General features: G+C 38.4%; 1 protein-coding gene across 7 annotated transcripts in view; it reads right to left on the reverse strand.

Moving 5' to 3' along the window:
- Window positions 1-17,548, reverse strand: part of LOC126092496 (rho GTPase-activating protein 17-like) — a 313,454-nt gene that overhangs the window by 75,673 nt on the left and 220,233 nt on the right. For all 7 annotated transcript variants that reach the window (XR_007521344.1, XR_007521345.1, XM_049908117.1 and 4 more), the window contains exons 10-11: window positions 15,344-15,553; window positions 11,533-11,612 (exon numbers count right to left, since the gene is read on the reverse strand). Coding sequence is in view for 5 of the 7 variants with exons in the window: in XM_049908117.1 (XP_049764074.1) it covers window positions 11,533-11,612; window positions 15,344-15,553 (290 nt within the window). In the remaining 2 variants the exon portion in view is untranslated. The remainder of the gene's footprint in view (window positions 1-11,532; window positions 11,613-15,343; window positions 15,554-17,548) is intronic.

Genomic DNA, 17,548 nt, shown 5'->3' on the forward strand with positions numbered 1-17,548 from the left:
GGTGTGTGTGTTTGTGTGCGTGCGGTACTGCAAACTCCCTCCAGCGACCTACCCTGGCCTCATTGCTTCCATGCAATGATGCATTGTCCCTGTTACCCGCACCAGGGGTGGACATAATGTTCTCGCTGATCAGCGTGTATGACTATTATGCAATTCACACTTAAGTGTTTGGTAGAAGGTTCATAAAACCACTTTTGGACTATTTTCAAACTGTTCTACTCTCAAACAGCATCTGAGAAAAAATAAAACTTAGGTCTTTCCACATGTGCTCCAATTTATCTTATTTCATCAAAATGGTTGTTTTCCCTATGCAGGTTGCAGCCAACAAACCTTATTTGCATTCGGAGAGAAAATATGTGATGGAAATTCTTTGAAAATTTCTAGCAATAATGAAAAACACTTTTGTTTTAATAATTTCCATCTCAACTAACTCATCATATCTATCACACTCTCCTCTTATTTTTCGATAATACAAAATGAGGTGCCCTTCTTTGATCTTTTTCAATGTCCTCCATTAATCCTAGCTGGTAATGATCCCACATAGCACAGCAATACTCCAGAAGAAGATGGACAGGCATAGGGTAGGCAGTCTCTTCAGTAGATTTTGTTGCACCTTGTAAGTGTTCTGCTTTCCCCAAACATTTTCTGTGTGAAGGCTCCAACTTAATTTTTTCTTAACGATGATTCCTATGTATTTTGTTGAGTCAATGACCTTTAAATTTGTATGATTTATCATGTAACCACAATTTAATGAAATGTTTTTGGTAGTCATGTGGAGAACATCACACTTTTAATTGTCCAAGGTCAGCAGCCACTTTCCGCTCCATGCAGATACCTTGTGTAAATAATTTTGTGATTGATACTGATCATCTGCCGAGTTTACTAGGCAGTAATTGCATCATCATCTGAAAACAATTTTAAGACTCCTCAGATTGTCTCCTAAATTGTTTACACAGATCAGGAACAGAAGAGGGCCTGTAGCACTTATCGGGGGAAGACAACGCAAATCACTTTATGACTTCACATCAACTGTAACCTTTCTCAAAGTAAATCTTGAATCTAGTCACACAACTGAGATGATGCACCTTACCAGATGCGATTGACAGAGGACATCGAAAGGGTGCAAAAAAAGGGTAGCTCATTTTGTATTATCACGTAATAGGGGAGAGAGAGTGGCAGATATGATACGCAAGTTGGGATGGAAGTCATTAAAGCAAAGACGTTTTTCGTCGTGGCGAGATCTATTTACGAAATTTCAGTCACCAACTTTCTCTTCCGAATGCGAAAATATTTTGTTGAGCCCAACCTACATAGGTAGGAATGATCATCAAAATAAAATAAGAGAAATCAGAGCTCAAACAGAAAGTTTAGGTGTTCGTTTTTCCCACGCGCTGTTCGGGAGTGGAATGGTAGAGAGATAGTATGATTGTGGTTCGATGAACCCTCTGCCAATGTGAATTGCAGAGTAGTCATGTAGATGTAGATGCTCCAAACGCCTTCTGTAAATCTATAAATATGGAATCAACTTGAGATACCCTGTTGATAGCATGCATTACCTTGTGTAAATAAGGCATCAGTTGTGTTACAGAAGAACGATATTTTCTGAATCTGTGCTGGCTGTGGCAACAATTTTTTTTCCCTTCGAGGTATTTCATAATGCTCAAACACATATATGTTCCAAAATCTTACTGCAAATCAATGTCAGTGATATGGGCCTTTTAACTCAGTGGATTACTTCTATTGCCTTTTTGTATGTTGGTATGAACAATGCAACTTTCCAGTCTTTAGGTACAGATCTTTCACAGTCTCTACAGGGTAGCTAAAATGGAGCTATTTCATCAGCTCCAGTATACATGAAAAACTTGCCTTTACTGAGTGACTTGAATTGCTTTCAGGGTACCTATTTCTAAATAAATGATGTTGGCAGCTGTTCTTGATTCAAATTCTGGAATATTTACATCTTCTTTGGTGAAGGAATTATGGAAAATGTTTTTAGTAACTCCGCTTCCAATGGCACTATTGTTGGTAACATTACAACTGCTGTTGTGTGGTGAAAGTACTGACTGTGCCTTGTCACTGGTGTGTTTTGCATACAACTACATCTACATCCATGCTCCGCAAGCCACCATATGGTGTGTGACAGAGGGTACCTTGTACCACTACAGTCATTTCCATTCCTGTTCCACTCAAAAACAGAGTAAGGGGAAAACGGCTGTCTCTGTGTCTGCGAAAAGGCCCTAATCTCTCTAATCTGGCCCTCGTGGTCCTTGCGTGAAATGTACATTGGCAGCAGTAGAAATGTTCTGCAGTCAGCCTCAAATGCCAGTTCTCTTAATTTTCTCAATAGTACTCCTTGAAAAGAATGCTTCCCTCCAGGGATTCCCATTTGAGTTCCCGAAGCATCTCTGTAATATCTGCATGTTGTTCAAACCTACCAGTAACAAATCTAGCAGTCCACCTCTGAATTGCTGTGGTGTCTTCCTTAAATACGACCTTGTGCAGATCTCAAACACATGACCACTACTCAACAATGGTTCACACTAGTGTTCTGTATGTGTTCTCCTTTACTGGTAAACTATATTCCATTTCATACTGCTTTGCAACATTACACATCGATATTTAATTGACATGTCTGTATCAGGCAGCTAACTACTAATGCTCTGTTCGAACACTATAGGTTTGCGAAGTTCAGAAAGCCTGGTCCACCTAGGAAAGCTATCAGAGAAGTCCAAAAGACTAGGGAGTGTTGCTGATGGAGTACATTCTGGGACCCAGCAACATCACCAGAGACCATAGATACCATACAGCATGCTATCAACTAGAGTCCAAATGCCTCAACATGACAGCTCGGTGAGGAGCTAAATGTCCTCCAAGCGACTCTGTGGCACACAGTGAGATTCACATTTAATAACCATGCATACCACATGCAAACTATGCATCACCATGACGCTGAAGACACTGCTGCTGGTGTTGCGATGTGTGCAGACCTGGTACAAGCAACTGAGGATGAACACCTAATGGAAAACACTGTTCAGTGATGAATTCACATTTCACACGTGTGGCAAGGTGAATAGGCACAACTGTCACATTTGGTTGGATGAACAGCCAAATATAGTCCAGAATTGGGGATATGACACACTTAAAGGGAATGTGTGGATGGGAGTGATCAAAACAAAGGTATACAGACAGACCTTTCATGTTTGTCGAAAAGACAACAATAGGAACATGCTTCAACAGTACCTGGAACCACAACTGGAAAAGGATAGGATAAAAGACTGTTGTTTTCCAACAAGATGGCGCACCTCTGCACTTTGCAAACATCATTCGGGGTTACTTGGAGGAAACATTTTCTCGTAGATGAATTGCTCGGATATCACTTCAGACTATCGGCTGCCCACTCTCGTGACATGATGCCCTTGGATTTTTTTTATTGAGATTTTATAAAGTCAAAGCTGTACCAGTTAAAGATTAAAAGGGTAAACAAGTTAATAGAGTAAATAACCGATTCAGCAGGGACAATAACAAAAGGAATATTGGCAACAGTGTTTTGTGCACATAAGATAGATGGGTGCTGTGCACAGATTTGCAGGGTCACTACACTGAAATGTATTGACATGTCCCCCCCATGTGCTTGTAATGAAGCTGCAACTTCCATTTTGTAATAAAAATGTGTTTCCCCAAACTGTCAAGGGACTTTTGAATCACCCTTTAATTATTGGGCCCTTCTTTGAAACAGTAAGAGAATGAATAGCATGTCCATCCACTATACTCAGGAGCAACCAAACTGATGGCTAGGAGAAGAATGTCAGTTTTCCACTCCCTCATTGCTCCCTTCAATGCAACTTCTCATGAGAAGTCTAGATCAACTCACTATTAAATGCATACATCTGTTTCAGCGTCATTTTTACTACAGCAACCATCCATACAGAGATGTAATTTTCCCTGCATTTTGACAGTTCTGTGCAGTTTTCTTGTTTTGAGGTTTTTATTGGCTCATATCCAACGCATATGATGTCAAATAAAGGCAGTCAGACATAAATTTCTTTGTGATGAAAAGGGAGTTGCAGAAGAGATGAAACCATACTGGCACTGAAAACTGTAACAGTAATGGCATGTAGGGTAGTACTTTAAAAGAACAGGAATATGAACAGACACAGAGAGAGACTAGAAACCTGTGATGAAAAGTTAATCAGGAAATATAGTGTGGGAAGAAGGACTGTTAATGATTTAGTGAATTTTCAGAAGAATGTTATTCATCTGATTGTTTTTTAATGCATAAACAGTGCCACAACAAAAAACTGTTAGATGGCTTTCAGAAGCCAGGCAGCCAGAAGAATTCTAGAAAGAGTAATATAATTTCTTCAATTAACTGTTCTGATACTGAATTTTCAGCTACATTTCATAGTTATTCGCAGTGGGGAAAGCCTTTAAAACCTGTTTCCCTCTCTGCTGTCCCTTTCCTCTACACTAGTCAGAATTTATTGATTCATGGTGTAAGAATTATCAGGAGAACACAGTCTGTGCTGGCAAGTTCGTCAATTTTGAGTGCAGGCGAAAGAGGACACGCATTTTGGACTTCATACTGAGATTAAGACTGATATGTAGAGTTAATGATGCTTAACTGTTAATATAATTCCATCTTAAATTTCGTCATAATTTGACAAAATATGCATTAACAGTCTCTCTGACTTCATAACACTACCAAACACAATACTTAAAAAATAGAAAAGGAGCTATGAATGCTACTTGTATGACACTATTGTTTGAGAGCAAAGGTTGGTTGAGTGTCGGATAAAATATCATTTGCCTGAGGGCTTCCATCTTTGCTTTTCTTTACTCAGCTTTTCTTATGCCCAACTTTTGTGAAATTTTCAGAATGTGCCCCTGTCTCCATTAACAGAGTTTGGAATTTGTACATTCATGCACTGTGGATAGTCATATTATGTACTAAATATTTTGTGTACTGGAATGGGTTATTCCAGTTATGTCAATTCTTTAAATGTTATTTTCTGTTTCAGAAGTTTAATCTTGGTGTTTTGGCACCAGTTTATTTATTTATTTTGGTACTCTGTTCAGGAAATAAGCTCTCATTTCCTGAGTTTGCATAACTGGTTAACACTAGTGTAGAAAAATTAGCACCTCAAATTAGGTATTAAACTTACTTTTTATTTATATCTAAAAACAAAGATGATGTGACTTACCAAACGAAAGCACTGGCACGTCGATAGACACACAAACAAACACAAACATACACACAAAATTCTAGCTTTCGCAACCAGCGGTTGCTTCGTCAGGAAAGAGGGAAGGAGAGGGAAAGACGAAAGGGAGAGGGTAAGTCTTTCCGCTCCCGAGATTGGAATGACTCCTTACCCTCTCCCTTAAAACCCACATCCTTTCGTCTTTCCCTCTCCTTCCCTCTTTCCTGATGAAGCAACCGCTGGTTGCGAAAGCTAGAATTTTGTGTGTATGTTTGTGTGTCTATCGACGTGCCAGTGCTTTCGTTTGGTAAGTCACATCATCTTTGTTTTTAGATATATTTTTCCCACGTGGAATGTTTCCCTCTATTATATTCATATCATTACTTTTTATTTAAACAGACGTATAATATGTCATGCTTGAAAAAGAGATGGAATCAGTAATTTGTGGCCATCATTCATTGGGTAAGTACATTAGGTGCATTACCTTCATTCGGAGAACAAGACAGCCAAAAAGTAAAATTTTAACAAATGAATACAGAATTTTTCTGCTCAGACTACATTTAATTAAACTGCTTCCAAATGGGAAAATGCTGCATTCATTTAATAATAGGGTGTATAAGCAGACAAGAGGGGAAAAACCCAGGATTTTTCCCGGATTTCCCGGTTAAAAACGCGTTCTTTTCCCTGGGTGAAAATAAACATTTTACCACGTGAAACTTTCTCCATGTTAAATGAAAGTATGCTTTCCTTAAGAACTATAAAACTTATCAATGCACTGAATGGTAATAGTTTTATACACTGATGTAGATCTTCATGGTAATTTAGGAAACGAAACCCCCCAAAAAATAATGCAATTTGGAAATATATTTGATGAGCAGCAACATGTACAATGCATATTTGCATAGTACAAAAGTATAAACATGAATTCCACCAAACACAGCACATTAGTTTCGAAAAACATTGAAATAGCACATTAGTTTCCAAAACACTGAAATTGAGATTGTAATGCACTTCTGTCAATCATTTATAGCTCCTGTCACATTATCTCACCAGCAAATTACAGCAGATATTCAGAGCATAGGACACTTGATGTCATCAGCCAATAGCAACATAACTTAAGTAGTGCAAACAAACAAACTTTTTAGTTAATCATTTAAATTAATATACTTATAGTATATCTACAAGAAAAACTAAGCTATCACTTATAATATTGGTCATATCTTTTAAGATATATCAAACACAAATGTGCCAGTAAAATTTTAAATGGTGACATAAATGTCTGGTCTTCTGGGCCTGAAAGTTTTCTAAGCAGCTGGTCCTCACGCATATAACATTACTCATCTTGTGCAGAAGGAGACTCACTTTGGAAGTGACGCTTCTCAATCCTCAATACGCAATATTTTCCCATGACCGGTTATAGGTAGGTTTGTTCAAGCAGTTTTCACAGAGGACCAGAAGGCAGGCATTACTGGGCATGCGCAGCTACGATGACACAGGTAGTCTGTGATTGGTGTTTTCTCTGCTCATACACCTTTCGTAGCATTTCTGTTTGGATTTTCATTTGAAGAGGGGTACCATGCGACCATGTGCAGCACTGCGGCATATTGTTCGGAGGGGACATATGAAGTTACTGTACTTACGGCAATAGTTTTATCATATCCTGTCTACATAAGGAAAGCAAAATTAGCAAGCAGTCCTTGTCACAACATTTGTTTCAAAACTAGACTCTATACTCAAAGTAACCTAATTTTTTTGCTATGTGGTGACTTTAACGCAGATTTTTTTTTTTTTTTTAAATTCATACTCTGCAATACAGTCCTGTAGTATTTCCGATCAAGTTTACATCCAAACAGCACTGAAAAAAGCTAATAAGAAGGAATACAAATTTCTTCCAAAAATTAAAAAAAAAGTTGTTTGTATACACCAGAACTAAGAACAATAAGCTTTTCATGACTCTTTCACACTGTATGAAAATTAATAAGGTTACATACGAAGCCAAAAAACTGTATAAATGGCAGTTTATTTTCTACTCCAGGAGTAATTATAAGGCCTTGTGGGGAGTTGCAATGATACAACACGGTATGCTACCAGCCCGTAATTTACTGAAGAATGATGTTCTGTAATTTTAAGACATAAACAACACAAATTAAGTAATAATGTCAATCCAAGAGGAGGTACCAGATACATGTTGAAACATGTCTTGTGATCAAAAAATATTAAATCAAACAATGAAAAATCCAGGATGGAATGTAACAATACCAGAGAAGGAAAGTTGCTACTCACCATATAGCGGAGATGCTGAGTCGCGATAGGCACAACAAAAAGAGTCTCACAATTATAGCTTTCGGCCATTAAGGCCTTTGTAAGCAGTACACACACACACACACACACACACACACACACACACACACACACACACAAACGCAAACACAACTTGCACACACGTCTGCAGTCTCACAGAGCTGAAACTACACTGTGAGCAGCAGCACCAGTGCATGATGTAGGTGGTGACTGGGTGGGGGTAAGGAGGAGGCTGGGGCGGGGAGAGGGAGGTATAGTACGGTATGAGTGGCGGACAGTGAAGTGTTGCAGTTTACATGGAGGGCAGGAGAGAAGGTACGGATGGGGGAGGAGGTAAGTAGCGGAAAGGAGATAAATAGGCATGACAACCAACAAGCTGTCTGTCCGCATGACGGCCACCGACAAATTGTGACCAAAAAACAAGTGGACCACCCTGTTGCTGAACACGCTGCCAAACATGATATCCCTCATCTCAATGACTGCTTCACAGCCTGTGCCATATGGACCCTTCCCACCAACACCAGCTTTTCTGAATTGTGCAGGTGGTAACTTTCCCTGCAATACATCCTACATTCTTGTAATCCTCCTGGCCTCAATCTTCGTTAGTCACTGTACTCACCCATCCAGCCCCCTCCCTATTCCCATTCCAGCACTACACCGCCGTCATTTCACTGCCACATCCAGTCTTTTAATTTCTTTTTATTTCTCTCCTTTCCACTACTTACTCCCTCCCCCCCTCCGCACCTTCTCTCCTGCCCTCAATCTAAACTGCAACACTTCACTGTCTGCCACTCCCATCATACTATCCCTCCGGCATAATGTCACATGTGCCAGAAGATGAAAACATGCACTTTAAATTTAGCGAACAGTTGAAACTAGCTAATAGTGTGGAATGAAACACTTCATTTCAAATAAATTGACCACCTCTGCAGAAAATATTAATAAAAGCCAAATTTCTTTAGCAAACTGACAAAAGTAACTTCATTGTTCTACAAAACAATTTTTGATTGCCGATAATGTGGAAATAAAACCAGAAAACTGAGTTTTCCATAATTATAGGAATGTATTTTAATTTATTTGATAACTATCAGCCACAGAAATCCATTTTGATTTCATTTGGTATGAGAGCTGTAATTGAAAAGTGAATAGCAAAATCATGAAAAGTAATCACATGTAGACTACTCCCCACTACTACTCTGCTCTGCACTTATGCCAATCTGGCAGCTTGGGTGCACCAGAATTTTTTTTTTTTTTTTTTTTTTTTTTTTTCCAGATAGCATCAGGCTGCTTGCAGCTACCGCTTATACATCTACCAGCCACACTTGAAGTAGTGAGAAGTGGGAGAAGGCATTGCTTGTACATGACTTCAGTTCTGCGCTTGTGCATGAGCCAGCTGGTAACTGCTCAAACAAATCTTTGGTCTAAGGCCTTTGACATATTTTGCTGTTGATGGACGTTTATGTGCACATTGTGTTTTGTTGTTGTAAATGGAGCATTTTCTTTGCACCTTAAGTTTTATACTGGTGTTTTTCTCTTGTTTATGTTTCACTGCTGCAGTATTATTCTGCAGTAGCGCACTAAAGCAAAATTCTTTGTGAGAGTATCAATTCTTAAAAGTCAAAATTACAAAAATTTTGTTCACAACTAAAACAATGAAAAATTCCAAGAACTCTAAAAAATTCTTGGGTTTTTCCTGGCTGAAAAAAATTCCAGGTTTTCCTGGTTGTCCCAGGGCGTATACACCCTGAATACATTTACATCTGTGATACCCACTGTGAAAAAGATAAAAGTTTAACTGTGAAAGCAGATGTATCATCTGTGCATTAGCTAGCATGCATGTATTTTAACGTAAAAAGAACGCAGTGTTATAATCCAAGTATTTAATACGAACTGTGACAGCAAGAATTGTTTCAAGGAGATTTTGAATGTAGCCTTATTTGTAATCCCACTTTTATTAGGGGAATACTATAAATACTTTAACACAGATCAAAAATATAATCCTTGTTTGTTCATTTAAAGGCAGAATTGTGGTGGTAGAACACTGATACAATGCATAAAGTACAGCATCTGAGAATTAGAATGAGAATTAGAATGAGAATGGGGGTGCAGGGTGGCAGTGCGTGCAAAAAATGTGGACAGGCAGTTCTTTCTTACTTGCCCCCTCAATCAACCAATTTTGCTGTTTCCTATTATATATCGATTCAGCTGCAAACATAATTTAAAATAAACAGTTCCCACTACCAGCTAGAGATATAGCATTTCATAAATATTTTAACTCACATTCTTATGATGTCTTTGGTACTCTTATGATCTACACTTCACAACACTCTCAATATAAATGGAAAAGCATTATCTTTCATAGCCAGGCATTCATCAGGATTTTTCAACATTTGAAGCAGGATGTCCCGGTAGCCTTTCTATAGCACTATGAGAGTAGTATCAAACTGCAAAATTGTTCCTGCGATAATCATCATTTACTCATTTACACACCATGTTGCATAGCCCCATCATGAAGGAGAGCCTTCAAGGATGGTGAGCAACTCTAAGTTCCACATGAAAAGATAGAGGCAGCTATTCACAAATATAGTACAGGGTCATTTACTCATGCGTTTCATAAAGGAAAATGTCCATCCTTCACATTCCATTAGTGCATCTGCTATTTGTATTTATTTATTTAACCCTATGTACATCTTTAGAACCACGTTCTTGGTTTTACATGTGAATCTTCCATATAACTCACTATCTGTACAAGCTGTGTGGTAACTGTAAATGTACTTTCTTCATTGTTTTAACTGAACAGCAATAACCTAAAATGTTGTCTAAACAGGTGGGCTGTTTTAACACAACTAATGGTTCAAACAGTTTATGCCATAATTCAGAAAATCTCTCATTCTGTTCGATCTTGATTGACCTGGGATCTAGTTAACTTTCATTGGTACTATCAGAATGACCTACCTTAGTTTATTTAATGCACAAAGGATTTAAACAATAAAAACAACTGTGAAATATGGACTGAAATATCTTCTAGGGTGCAGATCATGGGCAACAAAAACTAAAATATGAACAAAAAATAGCTATCATGATTCTATCCAATTCTCGAGCATCCGCTCGTCATGCGATCTATGACATCCGATGGTACTATCACCAGCATGGGTCTTGCCGCTGTAATTTATTCTTATGATAAAAATTACAATCACTTTATTACGATAAGTTTTGTTTGTTTGGTATTTGAGTTTTGATTAATTTTCTTGGCTGTTTCATCTGAATATAGCCATCATGTTTTCAAACTGACTAAAATCTGATAACTTTTTTTACCTGTTATTCTACTATGTGAACAGTGATTGAACTGCTCATTTTCAACCTACTTGGTAAATCAATACCATATCCCATAAACAAACAAAATATTGTACTGGGATCAGTCAAGTAATATTTTTCTGGAGGACACTTTCATCTTCTGTTACCTTTACATAAAAAAATCAGCATAAATGTCTATATATCCATACATACTGGCACTGTATGAGAACTCATACTAAATTTGTTCGAACACAGTAGGAGTTTATGCAGTGCTAGGAATCCATGCTATTTCCTCCAGTGTTTCATGAAAAATTCAAATTTTAAATTTTAAGCAAAGACATAGCTTATTGTTGTGGCTAACTCATAGTTTCTCAAGTATCCCTTGCACTCGCACTGCACAAGTCAAAGGTCACGTTACTGTATTGAACGCTGCAGCAGCAGTTGGCATCACAGTGATTCTATTCACAGCACTGCTTTCCCTGAAGTACACACCCTTCTCATATGTAACACTGCAACAAGGCCAAAATGCTGAGGCAGGAGGAGTTAAGGTGTATGGAACTTTTAAACCAAGCTGCTTATGGAATTGCTTCCCTATAATCAAGTGAGCAGTTTTAAGTTTACACATAAGATGAGCATTTCTGACAACAAGACCGACTTTTCTATCACTTTTACCTTCACATATCACACAACACTGTTATTCATGCATTCCTTTAAATAACAAAAGTAATAAAAAGCTTACCTCCGGGGAAGAAATAATCAGCGTATGTGACCAAGCTATCCACTACACTGCTGTGGATATTGGCCGAGTTCATATTCATTCTGAAAAGAAAAAGGGGCCGTAAGATTTATGGTCATACTAACATGTAATTTTCTACAAAAGTAACTTGGAATATACCGTCACATACAGATTCACACTTATACGAATGGGTATACAAAAGCTCCGAAAATTTAATGTTACAAGTACCCTGAAACACCACTAGGTGTTCCTCCATACATTCTTCTTGAATTAGTAGGGCAAAAAGCTGTGAACTGTGTAGTTTACTTAGATGTTGGTGAACACCATTTCCGTTGTTACGACTAACTGAGTTTACAGTTTTGTGATAGCTGACCCCAAAGTGCAGCCTGTTTGTAAAAAGTTTTGTTTTAAACTTCACACACTCACCAAAGGGTGAAGCAAGCTTTTGGAGACAATACTTTAGATCCGACACAAACCTACAACTGGTGTAAACATTTGAAAATGGGCAAATGTCAACTGATGATGACAAATGTTCTGGTCAGCCATCACTGGTAACACACTAGAAAATGTTTAGCCAACAATGGATCCGATTCTGCAACATTGTAGTCAAACCATTGCACGCATTACGAATAAGTTATTGTACATGTGAATCTACTCTGTAACAATATTTCAACATGAGAAGGATTGAAGTGATGTTTTTGCCACACCTGCTTGAAGGTGAACGGAAGCAATATTGAGCTGAAGCCTGCAATGAACTGAAACAGCAGCTTCAAGTTGATCCAAACTTTCTCTCAAAGGTTGTTACTGGTGATGAAAACTGGGTTTATCACTATGATCCTGAAATTAACCAGTCACAATGGCAGAGTCTTCCTGTACGATTAGTCAACTCAGTTGGTATCCAGTACTCCCCCCCCCCCCTTTTTTACCTGTGTCAATTTTTTCTGTTGTTTCTTAATGACTGCTCAAATGTCAAAAATATGCACATCAATTACTTAGTTTTGGTAGTGAAATAAGGATCCTTAAATTTAGGAGATGAACTGTACGAGCATATGTTGACAGTCATATTTTCTCTTTTCCATGTAATGACAGCATATGGAAACAAATGACAGCATATCCTTGAGGCACTGCCAAAAACTTACCAGTGCTTTGCTCTAACGTCAGATTTCAGGTGTGTAACATACACAAATGATAGCTACGAATTTAAAAAAAGGATATCATCACTGAGGGTTTCATCATTATCTTTGATTAACAACTAACTAATTGTAGAATAAATTTTTTTATTACCATCTGTGATCACAAAATTGTTAGGTCCTTAGACTATGAGTTTCAGTCAGAAATGACCACCTTCAATTCTACAGCAAAACATGGGGGCGGGGGACACAAATACTTCAAGTAGATTGTCCAAATCTTAAAACAATAAAATACAGAGGCGAAGAGTTTGCCCAAACTCTTTGCCTCTGTATATGTCTGCTTGTGTCTGTATATGTGTGGATGGATATGTGTGTGTGCGCGAGTGTACACCCGTCCTTTCTTCCCCCTAAGGTAAGTCTTTCCACTCCCGGGATTGGAATGACTCCTTACCCTCTCCCTTAAAACCCAAATCCTTTCGTCTTTCCCTCTCCTTCCCTCTTTCCTGACGAGGCAACCGTTGGTTGCGAAAGCTAGAATTTTGTGTGTATGTTTGTGTTTGTTTGTGTGTCTATCGACATGCCAGCGCTTTCGTTTGGTAAGTCACATCATCTTTGTTTTTAGATATAATATAAATGTAGTGTTTTTTCCTCCAAGTTGTACATGCCACCTTTAACAATTGACCAAGGCATTATAAAAAGTCTAAAACAAAAATACAGGGATTTCTGTACAGAAGAGGCTGGCGTGTCTTGACACTATAATGAAAAAGTTTACAATCTTGCACACTATATATTTTGTAACGGGTGCCTCGGATTCCATACAAGTAAGCACAATCTCAAACCACTTCAAGATGGCCAGTTTTCATCAGATACTTACAGAAGACATTACTTTAGAAAACAAAGGAACTGCAGCTGAAGAAAGACAGCAAATAATGGAACAATAAGAAAATGCTCACTGCCTTAAACTTCAATGAGTATGTTAAATGTGACAATGGTGTTCTTGTCTTTCATTTCATAACAATTAATCAAGTCTTGCAGGAACAGATGACAAAGAAACAAAGTCAAGTCAAGGATGAATCAGAACCTTTGCCAGTCCCCACAATGTCAAAAACCATTGAAACAATGGACACAGTGCCGCATTATGTTTTGAGTTTTGAAGTTGACGAAGAAGTGATGAACATATTAACTATGAAGGACAATTCAATATTAACATTCTGACAAAACAAACAGTCAACTACTGATTTCTTTTTCAAACCTTTATGGAGACAGGACTATGCACAATATCTTATTGTGTTAAATTGTAGTGAGGCTAACAAGATGTACAACACACAAATAGTTCGTTTAAATGAAAACCGCTATCAATTACCAGTAGCGATTCACTAATGGAGAGCTGCTAAATGAAGACATTTGTTTGTTTTGATAGAAGTGCTATAAAAATTAATATTTTAGCATACTTTTATTAAGTCTACATCACAAGCTAGGTATGTGTTTTGGATGAGGCTACGCTCTCGTGTTGTCTGATTTTCCTGCATTCCAACAGGTTAATGGTAGAAGTGTATACATCCAATATATTGGATTTAGCTGATGTCATATTTAACACATTTAGGTTCTTGTATACTAACATGTGATTTTGAGAAATTCTGTGTGTGATTCAAAATGTTTTCTCAAAAGTGCATTCTGAATTATAATTTATTGAGACAGTATATCAGGAAGTGTAGCATTATCAGATTGCATATTACTCCACATACAGTACCCTTAATTCTGCATTTTCACCAACAATAAAAAAATCGAATCACTACCAAATTAGATGTTTCTCAATAATGTTTTCCCACTTATGATGTTCAAAATCTGTGGTCCTTTCATAAATGTGCTAATGTTATTCCAGTGTAGTTGTACGAGAACTGATAACTACACATCAAGTAGAAAATCAATAAGCAGCATTCACAAACACGTATAAAAGGATGACACCTTGCTATGTTTTTGAACTAAGTCCTTTTTCAGAGCTAACACAAGAAGAATAAAGAAACATCTGAGGTTTTGTGGAGCCCACAACTTACTTTCGATGGCTGTTCTTACATACATATGGGGCACGGGCACTTGCAAGCATGTGTCATATCGTCCATGGAAAGGTGCAGCTAACATAGGCAACAAACCAGGTGGACCAATTGTGCTGCATTCACACACTGTTCTGATGTGTGCAGGTACAATTTGTCTACTCGTGCAAGAGGAAGTTCAACTGAGATACAGTCGCAAACTCTACAGTTTCTTTGTCACGTGAACTGTTTGCCCGCCCCTGCCTACCTCTGCCTGCAGGCAGACACGGGCTGGAACAGCCTCAAATAAGGGATTAAAAAAAGGGACATAACTGACAAAATAGTGCCACTAAAAAAAAAAAAAAAAAAAAAAAAACTCCCATTCAGAAACTGTATGCACGCAATGAATGTCGAAGTTTTGTACAACCAAGAAACAAGAAATCAGACTGTGTGATGATACTTAGTATTATGAAAGCCTGTCTTAGTTTCATCTGGTAATTATGAGTGATATACCCACTTTTATTGTTGTTATTCCATACTCAACTTTCCACTGTTTGATATCCTCTTTCTGTGGTGTATAAAATGCAAAATAAGGGCAAATTACCAACAAAATTTATTTATATTAATATTCAAAAAAGGGATACAGATACTCACCCGACAGTATTTGCATCAGTCTCACTGTCCCACATAAGATTTGGAGCAATAACAATTGCAATATTTTGTGGTGTCATCTTGTTTAGAGCGTGATTGCGTGACAGATGAGAAAGGAACTTAATGAGGTAGTGTAAATTGTCAAAATTTGCTGTCGGAAGCTTCTGGACTACTTTCCACAACTCTTGTAAGCGTATCTCCTGGTTCTGAACTCTGAAAACAAATGCATTCAATTAAGTTTCCTTTAAAGCATTTCATCCAGGTATGTCTTTCCAAGCTGCCAAAAGATGATACAGTAACACTGTTTAAACAAATAAATTATTTTTCATTTCAATAAAAAATTATTGTTATTGACAATTTAGGAACAAAGGAGACCAGTCATTGAATAGCAGAAGAGCTAAGTCGTCGATAGGCACATACAAAAGAACTTCTAAATTATTTACATTCTACTAGAACTTTCCTATTAAAATTATTGATATTGCAGCTTTTAGTGTCTTGAAGAAGTCTTTCCATTATCATTTCAGAGCTGTGGAGCGCTTGCTGACTTGCTTCATTACTCTTCCTTAATATGCAATGGAATAACAATATGGAAAGGATAGATTGGTACTCATTATACAGTGGAAGCACTGCGTGAAAGACAAGCACAAGAAAAAAGACTGATCGATAATATTCAGGTGTCAGGCTACATCCTTCGTCGCACGGAGGCAACAAAACTTGTATACATTCACACAAGCACAATTCCCAAACACATACAAATGACCCTGTCACCTCCAGGCACTAAGGGCCGACTGCGACTCCTTCTGGGGTGGAGCACTGACCTTTGCTGAGGAGAAAAGACTACGCAGGTGCACTGGCAAAATAGAAGGCCCGTGTACGGCTCAAGTGGGAGCACGGAAGAGGATATGTAGGTGGAGGACAGGAACTACTGAGGGATGAGTTCGGAGGGGTTAGAGAACAAAGGATATGTTGCATAAAATGGTCTTGACTAACTTGCCAAGTCAAATTCAAAAAAAAGTCCGAGCTTCCAAAGATATCCTCCATCACTGTCATCATGGACTAAAGCTGACTGTTGTGAACTGGCAAGGTTCCTTCTTTTATACTCACAGGATGGCATCTGACTGGCTGGATTATGTCATGATGGTGCATACAGACCATAGATTTTGCTTGCACTCTCCATTTTAACATTGCCCGCAACGCCATCCACTGCATCACGCGGTGAACTGTGAGAAGTATTTCTCTGTTTTTCCCTTGTCAAGCACCCACTTCCATGCATTGCTAAGTGCAGAGCCTAGGTCTCTATTGAAGTTGTTTTCACAAAAAACTAATTTCCACCGCTTCTCTAATCACAGAATCCCAATAGGTCCACGTGTGAGTATGTATTCTTATTTGTTCAAACAAAATCTTGTGCTTATTTAATAGGCTGTGCTCTGCCACCACTGATTTATCCAACTGCCTGTATTTAAGGTAATGCTCGGCGCAACGATTGGCAACGGTCCGTATAGTCTGGTTCAAATGGCTCTGAGCACTATGGGACTTAACTTCTTAGGTCATCAGTCCTCTAGAACTTAGAACTACTTAAACCTAACTAACCAAAGGACATCACACACATCCATGCCCGAGGCAGGATTCAAGCCTGCGACCGTAGAAGTCGCGCGGTTCCAGACTGTAGCGCCTAGAACTGCTCGGCCAGCCCGGAGGGCCATACAGTCTGCCCCATGTAACTATTTCTACACTCACAATGAATGTTATAAATTCCTGCACACACAGGCCGAGATTATCTTTAACCAGTCACAACACTTAATTAATTTTTCTGGGTGGCCCGATGACTGGTCTGATTCCTTGCCTGTTTAGACAACATGCCAGTTGTTGCACCGCAAAATGGAAGCCAAGCTATGTGTTGGTCCTCTTGGCTTGTCTGAACAGTATCGCATCTTGGTTTTCTTGACAGTGTTGGTGTAATGTCACGAACAGAATACCCATTCCTTCTGAACACCAGCTTCAGATGCTTAATATTGGAACCAAGGTGGTCCATGCCTGAAACAGTTGTGTTTCTACTAAGATGCTCAGCATAGCTCTCTTCACAGTTAGACAGTGAAAGCTACGCCCGTTGAAATATAGATGTGTCTGTTTTCTATACACTGTATGGCCGACTTGTCCATCTGACTTCCATTCTACCAACACATCTAGGAAAGGAAACTTCCCGTCCAT

This window comes from Schistocerca cancellata, chromosome 7 (assembly GCF_023864275.1).
Source record: "Schistocerca cancellata isolate TAMUIC-IGC-003103 chromosome 7, iqSchCanc2.1, whole genome shotgun sequence".
NCBI lineage: Eukaryota > Metazoa > Arthropoda > Insecta > Orthoptera > Acrididae > Schistocerca > Schistocerca cancellata.